The sequence below is a fragment of the Pararge aegeria genome, chromosome 12 (assembly GCF_905163445.1).
Source record: "Pararge aegeria chromosome 12, ilParAegt1.1, whole genome shotgun sequence".
NCBI lineage: Eukaryota > Metazoa > Arthropoda > Insecta > Lepidoptera > Nymphalidae > Pararge > Pararge aegeria.
The window spans coordinates 16,371,956-16,384,148 of record NC_053191.1 but is presented as its reverse complement, the minus strand read 5'-3'; the positions used below and the strand labels follow the sequence as shown (position 1 = coordinate 16,384,148).

At 35.1% G+C, this 12,193-nt stretch overlaps 2 protein-coding genes across 3 annotated transcripts in view; one reads left to right on the top strand and one right to left on the bottom strand.

Moving 5' to 3' along the window:
• LOC120628247 (TBC1 domain family member 1) overlaps positions 1-7,814 on the bottom strand; it is a 63,589-nt gene extending 55,775 nt beyond the window's left edge. Inside the window, exons 1-3 of the mRNA XM_039896524.1 lie at positions 7,585-7,814; positions 3,759-3,884; positions 3,134-3,222 (exon numbers count right to left, since the gene is read on the bottom strand). Of these exons, the coding sequence (XP_039752458.1) occupies positions 3,134-3,222; positions 3,759-3,878 (209 nt within the window). The 5' untranslated portion in view covers positions 3,879-3,884; positions 7,585-7,814. The remainder of the gene's footprint in view (positions 1-3,133; positions 3,223-3,758; positions 3,885-7,584) is intronic.
• Positions 7,815-8,564: 750 nt separating this feature from the next.
• The window catches only part of LOC120628412 (P protein-like), a 78,819-nt gene continuing 75,190 nt past the window's right edge, over positions 8,565-12,193 (top strand). The window contains exons 1-2 of one of the 2 annotated variants that reach the window (XM_039896768.1): positions 8,565-8,697; positions 9,844-10,008. In XM_039896768.1, the coding sequence (XP_039752702.1) occupies positions 9,854-10,008 (155 nt within the window). In that variant the 5' untranslated portion in view covers positions 8,565-8,697; positions 9,844-9,853. Of the gene's footprint in view, positions 8,698-9,843; positions 10,009-12,193 lie in introns of those variants that run through there. The other variant, XM_039896769.1, reaches the window with a different exon arrangement.

Here is a 12,193-nt window from a genome sequence, read left to right as displayed (position 1 = left end):
TATATTTTACTAGGTAATGAATAAAAACGTAGTACGTATAACTGCTGACTGGTTAAACGGCCGATTGGCGCAGTGGGCAGCTACCCTGCTTTTTGAGTCCAAGGCCGTGGGTTCGATTCCCACGACTCGAAAATCTGGGTAAAAGAGTCTGGGTATTTATATGTGTATTATAAGTATTTATGTATATTATTCATGAAAATATTCATTAGTCATCTTAATACAAATAACAAGCTACGTTTACTTTGGGGCTAGATGACGATGTGTGTATTGTCGTAGTTTCTTTATTTCTTTATAATAATTCAATAACTATTAAGTCGGGCGTCAAATATGCTGGAATTAACGTCCCGGTTTTGGTCTTACAAAGGTCTTTTAAATACATCTATTGTTAAAATCTTTAGGGTCTCATTCAAATTCAAATTGAAAATTCTTTATTCATGTAGGCCTATCAGAGCCACTTCATCATCTTCATTATCAATTCAACCAATTCACGTCCACTGCTGGACATAGGTCTCTTGTAAGGAATTCCACAATACGAGGCCACCCTTAGCGGCTCCCAGCGACTCGCCTGATGTCATTTATCCACCTCGTTGGGGGCTGACCTACGCTGCGTTTACCGGTGCGGGGTCGCCATTCCAGCACCGTAGGTCCCCAATGTCAAACGGTTCTCCGCCCATTGCCACTTCGCGACTCGTTGAGCTATGTCGGTAACTCTCGTTCTTCTACGGATCTGTTCCTCGTAGCTCTCTCCATTGGTTGCTGAGTAACTCTGAGCCTTCTTATGAGGCACATAGTAAGCGACCATGTTTCAGATCATCGTCATCACTGGCAACACGCACTGTTCGAAGACTGAGGGATTTTGGACTAAAATATGTCCCGAAGTTTCCCGAACGCTGCCCCTCCGAATCGGATTCGGCGGTTTCCTAGAGCGTGTTTCCTAGGTATATGAACTCGTCTACAATTTGAGTGTGCAGAGCTCCCAACACTTATGACATTTACATTGGCATTAATAAACATGGCATAACGTCGTAATCTGCTGCGTAGTGCCGGCAGCTCAGAATACAGTTGTCAAACCTACTCTTCCCGCGGGAATCGTTCAAGGCGACTAAGAGAATAAAACGGAGATCAAAGTCCAATATTTCTTTATCAAATTCCTTTTCAAATAGTCACATAGATGGCACTTTTGATGCGACCATTACATGTGAAATATGACATAGGAGTGAGTTGATGGCGATAAATAAATTCGTCAAGTTAAAACTAAAACTACGAGGGTTCCAAACGCGATCAGGCAGAAGAGTCCTCTGTGATTCTACTGCATCCAATGCGATCACGAATCCGTCTGCATAGCGTGATGATTATGAGCAACCATCCGTTATGTCCTCGCCTTACGGACGGTTGCGTCGTCAGAAGCCTTTAACAGTCGCCTTTAGTCCAGCAGTGGACTGTTAAAAGCTTCTGACGACGTCGGAATAGTTACGCAGTATCTTTCCACGCTCTTATATTTGAAGGTGTTTTCACTTCAAGATTGGCCAACACTGCAAAGCTATTCCGACGATATGCGACATTTTTTAAAAATGGCCTATTTGTTTTACTGACTGTAAACTATCTTGGAATGTTTTTTATTAGAATACTAGCTTCTGCCCGCAACTTCGTCTGCGTGGACTTCAGAAATAGGTCTACAACTTCGTTCGTTAACGATTTTTAATCCTACCACGGAAACTATTTTAGAGATTGGTATAGAAAGTACATGTCATTTTCGAAGCTGTTTGCCCGCGGTTAAGGACGATAACAATTTTAAACATCCCCTCGGGAACCACTAAAGGAATCGGGATAAAAGGTAGCCTATGTTCTTTTCCATGTCAAAGGCTATACATGCATGCCAAATATCATCCAAATCCGTTCAACCGATTGAGTAACAAAGATCCACACTTTCACATTTATAATATTAGTAGGACTAGCAGTTCCCACGTTCTTCGTCCGCGTTAAATACGGTTTTTTTCAAATCCGCGAACCGTTTGTTTTCCTGAGATAAAAAGTAGCCTTCGTTACTCTCCGTCCTTTGAACTAACTAAATGCCAAAAATAAAGTTGATTACTTGCTTCGTTAGGACGTGAAGGAAGGACAAACAAATTAACAAACAAAGACACTTTCACTGCGAAGTTGATTCTTAACTACGCACGCAAAGTATTTTGTGACGTCAAACCAGACTCAGGTATCAGTGTTTAATGCCACTAAAACCAACAATAAAAAACCTATTTCTAACTCACCTTCAAAAATATGAAAATCAATAATAAAATATTCTGTGACGCAAGACTTTGACGGATAAAAAATCGCAGGTTTGGAAGATTGATTTCTTTTTTTATATTGAACTTATTTTTACCTGTTTGCAAAAAAAATGAGTTCGTTTCGACGTCTTAATAGCATTACAAATAATTGATTTATGATTTAAAAATCGGCTGGGGGTAAACTTCCCTGATGTCGTTCTTTAGCTGGTGAACGCAAATTTATCATGAAAACTAAGCTTAATTTGCTATACTCCGCGAAATGCAGGAGAATCTGTATGGTGTATTTAATAATTTCTTCAATCCTTATAGTCCACACCAAACAGATCTTCGGCGATGTACCCTATACGCATGTTTCGCTCCGAATATATCAATATATCAAGGATTTCCGCAAAGTAACGCTTGCTTGAAAAAAAAAAAAAAACTTGTCTACAGCCTATGATCGGCTCTATAGCGCAACCATCTTGGCAAAACTTTGCATAGAGATGCAAAAAAACGCGGTTTAAGTCATTGGAATTGAAGTTTAGTTTAAAATGAGTTAGCTTTGAGAAGGATTTAGTGGAGATAGCCTAGTGGCTAAGGCTTCGACTTCCGTTGACGCACGGGCCTCCAATCTTTCGGAGATATACGCACTTATAAAATAAGACTTTATAAATAACACTTGCTTTAGCGGTGAAGAAAAACATCGTGAAGAAATCTTTTTGTCTGAGATTTCTCAAAGGAGTTTGAAGTCTACCAATTCGCAAATATGGTGAAATACGGCTTTAAACCTTCTTATTTCGGGAGGAGACCTGCGTCCTGTAGTGGAACCGGTAATGGATCGATCATGATAAGGATTTAGTTTTTCTACATACCTCAAAATATCTACAGCTCGATGTACTAATACAGGCTCGAAGTTTCCATTGTAAGCTTTAAGACATCCATCTTCTATAGCTACGCTTAACTGTGAACAAGAAAAATCATCAGTACAATTAATAAAAAGTGATTAATCCAGATTCGATTTCAGTCTTTATGCCACAAAGACACAAAATGAACCCGATTTCCAAGTACTAACTTAGCGAATTTATTATATAGTAAAAGCCGAAGTTCTCCACTTCGGATTTTAAGTTGTTCACTTATTATATAATATGCCTACTCAGTATTTCTATTCGCACGCTTTATTAATTTTTACAAGCCTCGGTTATGTATTATAGTTTCTAATATGTCGCCAGATATTAGAATTTTATGTTAGTATTGGATTCGTTCGATTTATAATATCCCCTTTTGAGTGTTATGCTAAAGGTAATATACGCAATACATAGAGTGACAGCTAACTTTTTTTTTACTAAAAAACAAGTATAGTAGTGAAACATTGTATTTTAAACAATTATTATACTTTTACTTTTATCTTAGTATAATAGAACGCTTCAACACTTGAGAAAAATAAGAGAATCCCTTATTAAAAAAATAAATAGGAAATGGCATTCAAAAACAACCAACCTTTTCCCTAACGCCAGTAGCTCGAATCTCGCGCAGCAACCAGGGTAGCATAGAATTTGAGAAGCGTCTGTCCATCGCCGTGAAACCGAGGTATGTTACTGACGTCAGCCTGGTCTTCATTTTTAACTGCACAAATATTTAAATGCAATTTTGCAATACCACCAATTACATTAAAACAAGCTCTAATTTAAAGAGGTGTAGATGAGCACCCTTACTAGGAAACAACCGATAAAACGTATAATTAATACTTCTACCCTACTCGACTTAGATAATTAATTAAAATGTCAAATAACTTATATATTTTCTCATACTTAAATCTTAAAAGTAAATCTCTAAAGTCTTTAAAAGTATCTTTAAAAAGTTTCCAACCCTAACTGTAATTACTTGAAATCACATTTACTCGTGTAAAATGTATAGGTGTGAATGGATAGGTATAAACGTGTGTGCTTTTATGTAGATACAGCTTATGTTATGGTTGTCACTACGTTACTATTTATAAAAAAATTACATTTAATGAAGTTATACATCTTTTAGTTAGGCGCGTTAGGGAAAAATTATGAGAGTAAATTTTTACGATGCGCGCGCACACCGTCACAAAGAACCGACACCCTAGCGTTAGCTACAAGTTTTGGTTTGTCAAAATCGCAAATTTAATTGTTTAGTGAAACTTGGTTTTCCGATAACTAACCTAACATGCCCATTAGTGTTCCAAATTTAATTGTGTTTATTATGTCCATTTCTTTAATTATGTAGATTTTTTTTTTTTTGTGATATTTAAATAAACTTTATTTAACTAGATAGTGCGTTATAATAAACTTTCAATTTATGAAATGTCTTTTTTCTATTGTTAGTTTAGTTTTTTCTACAAACGTAGAATAAGTAAAAAGGAAATTTTTTAGAAAAGATTTTTATTTTGTTATTGTATAAGTACACACACATTTTTTCTCTTAAATTATTGATTTTAGGAAATAGTTCTCTTCAAGTTTAGGTAAATATACTCTACCTATTTATTCCTACCACTAGTCATGACGGTACGTTAATCTTCCATACTATTAAATCATAGGGTAATCAACAGATTAATATTGAGATAGAATAAAAAACATAAATACCTATAATAAGAGTATTAACACCATTACATAAAGGTTAACGGCCGATTTAGTGTTTAAAAGTGTGTGGGTGTACAGTACATGCCGAGTCTTTGAAATAGCCGACGCCCGCCTATTTCTATGAGCCGGTGTAAACTATTTTAGCGATCGTTTACTCCTATTATATTAATTAATTACCTATTAAAAGAACATTACCAAAATCAGGGTAATTTGTTTTGTCAGCCGACGAAAAGAAACCTAAGTAGGTACCTACCTGATAGGTTTTACTTGTTGTTAAATTTAATATTCTTAGGGTTCGCGAGTCTATTAAATTGTGACGTTCCCAAAGAATTAATAACATACAGAACCCTCATTCAGCCATAATTGTAACCAGTGCTTTCCAAACCGGAGAAATGTTGCTAGCTCACAACCTTTACCCATTTTTCCCATATTATGGTTAAGTTTAAATGGAATGAAGTGACTAACCGCCGTTCCTTAAGTATAGTTCAACGGGTATATACCACGATAATATTCCGGGATTTGTCGATATTTCGACCCAGTCGCATGGATCGTGGTCACAACGGAACTGCGGAGGTGCGAGACGTCAAGTCGGAAGTCACGCGTAGAATCTGACTGCCCAGATCAGATCAGATTCTGCCCGTGATATCGACAAATCCCATAATATTATTGTAGTATGTACCTACACGTTGAAAGACACTTATGAAATGTTGATTATCCATTAAAATCTTAGTTTAAAATCTTTAGTGAGTAACCGCCTGTTCGAGAAACATTAGGACTAAAGTGGAGTGGTTTTGATGCTTCAATATTAGTCGGGTACACGGTTTCTGTGTGTTCTTAATCCTGAGGATGTTCCTGAGAGAATTACATATGTTTAATTTTAATTTTAATAATTTAACGTTCCTTCTCGTAACATCGTATAATTCACAGCACGTTCAACACAGCATTCAAATTAACAGCACGTTATTGTGCTAAACTTATCAAATACTTAAAAAGGTGCAATTTGTTTTTTGTCGGTCGACGCTCATAGGTACGTACAGGTTTAATAAACGATAAATTAAAATAGAAACAGGTTAATTTGACCTACCCATTAAAGTGCCTCCGAACTTGAATATAACTGAGATAAGAAATCTTAGTTAGGTAGGTATATCAAACTAATGGCCGCCGCCATTCTAACCCGAGTGTTAGAATGGCGGCTAAGCAAAGGATTATTTTATAATATAATAATTCCTAATTTCGAGGAAGCTATGTCAAACTATAGCGTCCATAGTTAGCAATCGAAGTAGACCAACAGCAAATTGCTGCGCCCTTAAAAGGGTTTTCGTTACAATTGCTTTTCATTATTGTGATATTATTATGAGTAACGTAATGTGAAATGCAAATAAATGGAAATTGAAGTGATATACAGTTTTTCAAAAAATCACGCGGAAATTTCATATGGATTTTCCGTAGAATAAATACCAATTTTCAAATTAAAAAAAATTACGAACTCTGATACAGTCTTTCATCCTCAATTTAAATAAATAAATAAATATACTACGATGAAACACACATCGCCACATTGCCCCAAAGTAAGCGTAGCTTGTGTTATGGGTACTAAGATTATTGATGAATATTTTTATGAATAAAATACATAAATAAATAGCAATATACATATAAACACCCAGACACTGAAAAACATTCATGCTCATCACACAAAAATTTTCCAGTAGTGGGAATCGAACCCACGGCCTTGGACTCAGAAAGCAGGGTCGCTGCAAACTGCGCCAATCGGCCGTCAACCCGCTTAGAAGTGAAAAATTAAAAAAAGCTGGATAGCCCATAGCCTTCCGTAAGTGTTTGACTATTGAATGCAAAAAAACATTATTCAATTCCAGAGACTTATGTATCGGGTTTGAATAAACAAACAAACAAACTCTACTGCAGTGTTGTTTGTACCTATAAATAATATATATAGATGCGTTTATTTTCCCATTAGAGGTTAGCCCAAGACTGCAATCTAGACCTGCTGACATTGATGATGCACTAGAAGATGATAGCGAGCTAAAAACTATAACCTTAATAGGTTTTGTGGGACCGTAGGGTAGTAACTAGGGTAGTAACGGCCGATGCCTTGCACTGCGCCAGACCAGAGAAACTCAATTATATATGATATATCAGACCAGAGAAACTCAATTATATATTATATATCATCCCTGCTAGGGATCAAACCCGGGACCTCCAGGTTAAAAGAACGCAGCGCTCACCACTGTGCCAGGAAGGTCTCAAAAAATCACTGTAGTGATAGCAATGGAATACCTAATCATATGCAATTATTTCAAATCACACACAGATACTTTAATTTTTTTTTTAAGTATACTTTACTGGTTTTGAACTAACAACTGAATAAATAATAATTATTTTGTATCTGTTAAAACTATTTTTTTTTGCCTAAGTTATTTAAGGGTTGAAAGGGCTGGCATATCCGTGTAGGATGAAAGTCCAAAATAATTGAAGAAAAAAAATGTAAGGAAAGGTATTTACGATTTTAAATGAAATTGAACTCACGGCCAGAAGAAGCAAAAATATTATCTTATTAGCTTTATGGGTATTAAGACACAAACGTGAGAAATTATTCTATACACTTTAAAATTCCAAAAATCATATTGTTTACTTTAGGAACTTAATAGAACATGAATTAAGCTAAGGCATAAAAAAACGTCAGACATAATAAAAATACCAACCTTTTAGCTCCGCTTTTAGCATTCGAAAACAGGACAAATCCACGATTACGTCAAAATCAATAAAACCGACAAAAACACTTTGTATTCATAGCGCTTGTGATAGAAGGCTTTGGTCAAATCGACATTTCTGTAATTTTTTCTCTCAATATACACAACAACATCGGAAAATAACACGAAATATATGATTGTAAGTCAGGACCGTGATTTTTCACCACCTAAACATAAGCAGGAAAACCAATAACTAAAAGGGACAAGTTCTAGGCGACATAGGTTCTGATAGTCTGTCTTTTTCTAATGTATGCAGAAAAATGAGACACGAAATTCGCATAATCAGCAAGCATTTCAGTATTTGTTTTAAAACAGCGCCATCTGTAATGCTTCAACTGTACTGCTGTAAACCTTGCTCCAACAGCAATGTAAGATTATAATGTAGTAGTTCATCTATAACACGATAGATGGTGCTAAAACAAATTTTATTTTAAGGGTACTTACGATTCTTACTATATGAGTAAATAAATATGTAATGCACACTAAAATTACGTGGTCATACCAATTATAATAAGTTTTAATAATAGTTCTGTAAAGCTTCTTTTTCTTTCCATTGCTTGATATAGCTGCACCTACAGTTTATAAAAAATATAATAGTTTTAAATAATTTATTATGTACTCCTATTTGAATTGTTAAAGATCAAATGAATGCCTGTGGATTTATGTTAACCTGCAATCCTAATCAATAATCCACTTTACAGTTTTGGAATCGCTTTGTAAGGTTTCAATGACATTGAACTCTAATATATCGAATACTCTACTTAGGAACTGAAAACCGCATAATACGTATGTCGACTCGAAGCAAAACAGTCTCTTTTGTATTATTTTTAACAATTAATTAGTGTTTAACTAATCACAAGTATTTTTTGAAATTGTACGAAATGAAAAATAACTAAGTATTAAATCTTTCGTTCATGCATTTTGTAACTGACAAAAAATACTACGATGCGGGTATTTCAATAAATAAAAATGCATTAGTTATTTATTTGATAGTGCAGAAGTGGCCGTTATTCATTTTGTGCCGTTATTTGTGTGATATTTGTAGTAAAAATGATTATTTAGCAGGTGAGTTACCTTATCTACTGATTATATATCTTATTAGAATAGTGAAGCGCTAAACGGTTATCAAAGTATCATACTATCGGATAAAGAGAAAACTGTATGCGTCATCTTCTATTTTTTTCGGACTGTGTGTATGTATGTACTCTATAGCAAACTTTTTTTTAATCATCCCTAAACTATGATTCCCAATCCCAAATGCTGTAGAATGAATGAATGAATGAATACACTTTTATTGTACACCACGTAAACAAATAGAAGAATTGTATACTATTCGGCGGCCTTATCGTTACATAGCGATCTCTTCCAGGCAACCAAAGATTTAAAACACAGCTCAAGAAGGGAGGTAGGTGGTGCATATAAATAAATATAAATAAATATATATATTTATATGTAGAGTTCATATATAGAGTAGTAGTATAGTATATGTAGAGTGCGAGGTTTATCTAAATAAGATTGTCATGATATTAAATGACTTATTTTTGTGAGGCAGAAATTTTATGATTGAAAAGCAGGGATAGAATCACAGATTCACAGTTCACATTTCCTCCGAATTCTAAATAAAATAAATAATGATAGTTCCCGTCGGAGGGTCTCTTGGAAATCATGAAAAATAAATAATTATTATAGTATAAAGGACTAACGTCAAAGGTTGTCTGGAAGAGATCGCTTTAGTGATAAGACCGCCTTTGCACGCTCTATTTTCTTTTCTAAGTTTCTTCTGTGTATGTGTTTACTTTGTATATAATGTGTTTGCAATACAGCTTTCAAACAAACAAACAAAGGACTACGTAATCGACGATACCATAAAAAAGCTTGGGTGTGAATTATTGCTATAACCAGGTTGCTTTTCTAAATGACGATGTGAGATGGTGATAACAAAAAAAAGGTTTGTTGTGGGCTTCTTGTTAGACCAGGACGCGTTTGGAACCGAACGAAAGCTACGAGCTTTCGTTTTAAGTTTACGAATATGGTTATTGCTATCTTCTCACTACCATGTACTTCTCATGTAATGTGCGCATCAAAAGTGCCACCTATGGGCCTACTTGAAAAAAGGTATGTTTGACTTTGACTTTCAACGTCGTAATCGGGTCATTTGAATATTTTTGCTAAAAGTGAAAGCTTGTTGAAGTTGTTGTTCAAATATTCCAGGCATCACAAAATGGAACCGCAAGAGTTCACCAACTCGTCAACGGCGTCCATAGTGGAAACGAGCTTAGAGGAGAAGAATCGACGACGCTTCTTCAGGAAGACAGGCCGGCTGGTCGCCAGCGGCTCCAGCTGTGAAGCAGACATATCTGCTGTCGATTGCGAACGGTATGTACCTATCCGCCATCTTGGCTAGTTCGACTTCAGACATCGAACCCAAAACCACCCACTTATAAGACCACAGCGCCAATGCGCCAGGAAGGTCGACAAAATCTTTGACTTTCTGGAGTTACTAGCTTTTACCCGCGGCTTTCCTCGCGTGATAATTTGAAATTTTTTGCCAGAAGGAATAGCACACCGATGAATACAGAACAGTGCACTATTTCTGGACCCTTGTGAGCGAATAAGCTTATATTCCCATAAGAACTTTGCTTTTTAAGGGATAAAAAGTAGGCTTTGTCACTCTCCGGCCCAAAAACTATCTCTATACAAAAAAACAAATTCATCCGTTGCTCCGTTGCTGCGTTATTGATGGACAAATTAACACACTTTCGCATTTATAGTATTAGTATGGATGCGCGTTTTTAAGCAATTAAATGTTCGGTATGAAGTATGGGTGGGTGGCTTTGACCTTCGCTTATTACCACCGTACCCGCAAACGTGTGCGGCTAAGCAGCGTAGAAACTGATTAGGGGTACGGTTTAATATAACTGCTGTGCTCCCTAACAGGTTAGCCCGCTACCCGGTAATCGATGGTGCAGTTTACTGCACTATCGATTACCGGGTAATCGATTCAACAGGTGAGATTGCAGTCAAGGGCTAACTTGTAGTAGAATAAAAACAAGATATATTCTTGTGTTGTACCTGGTTGCAACCTAGTTAGAGCAATACTAGTACTTTATAGGAATTTTCTATAAGCTTACGTTTAATACATACCTTGAACTTCTTAAGAGACATCTCCAAGATGTCAATGGGTAGACATTTTTTTGTTTTATATACAAGGTTTGTACATAAAGATTGGCTTGTGTTCGCAATTGGCAAAAGCCGGTATAAAGACTTATCATATATCGATAAGTACAATCGGTACCGACTACCACATCACTACTTCCTCGACGACTGAGTGAATGCTTTGTACGTAACTGTTGCATAGTTCCGAGTGCTACCCTCGTTTAATTTATAAATATAGGATTAATGTCATGAGCAATTAAATGCATTTAATTTTATTAATAATCGTACGTCTGTACTAAGGTCTACGTAAAACAAGTTATTATCATCTCTTATGTGGCTCAATAAGTTGTTGAAAATGTTTAGATTATATGATGTAAAGTTGTAAAAGTAATATATTATTTATTCGTTTACCCTAGGCTAGTCAGTAGGATATGAACTGTAATACAATTATTTAATAAATAAAGATATTTTTAAAACAAACAAAACAAACTTCTAATGTTCAAATTATTGCAGCCACATTTTTTCTTAAATTTAGAAATGTTTTTATGAACAATAAACTTTCAAATATGTAATGACTTTTGTAACTGCAAGCCTCTCTACTAAAAAATTTCATTTATCAAAAAATAACCGATTTTGTAAAACATCTAAAATGCATTAAAAGGCATTAATTCCATTTTACTGGGCGCCAACTTAAAAATATTTAATTCTTCGTTTTAGTTGTTTTACAAAGTCGGTATCTGGTATGTAACACTGTTTGGGCGCATCCATTATCTAAGGAGGCCAGAAAACTAATGAATATCCTTTAAGTAGCTCCGATGAGGGTGAAATGTTCAGAATTGAACAAACCCTCCATAAAAAAATTAAGAAAAAAAAAAAGTCGGTTCTCATTTGTCATTTTATTTTATTATAACAATTACTATTTAGTAAATGTTATTAACATACTTTTTTTTTTTTTTGAAAATATTGTATCCCTCTTATTAAAACAGGTAAGAAATTTACGTTTTTGAATCTAAAACAGATATTTTATGGTTTGGGCAGAGCTTTTTGACTAAAAATATATGAATTTACTTTATAGCAGTCACTTTGACTGCTATAAAGTGAATTCATATATTCTTATCTATAATATAGGCGGTAGTCGGTATGTTTTTGTCGAACCGCTTGTAACTGGTTGAAACTAGTTAGTGGAAGTTGACCTTGGGCGGTTTTGACCTTAAAACAATCACCTTTTGTTGCGTTCTTTTTTTATGGAAGTTAGTTTTTATGAGAAGTTCTATATTTGATACTGGGTTAATTCGAATATTTATTTAAATTCCATTTATAAATCATACATATTTTTAACCAAGAAAACACACTACTCCAGTGTGATTTTTAGAAGATAGTACATTTTCAAAATTTTGAAACATAT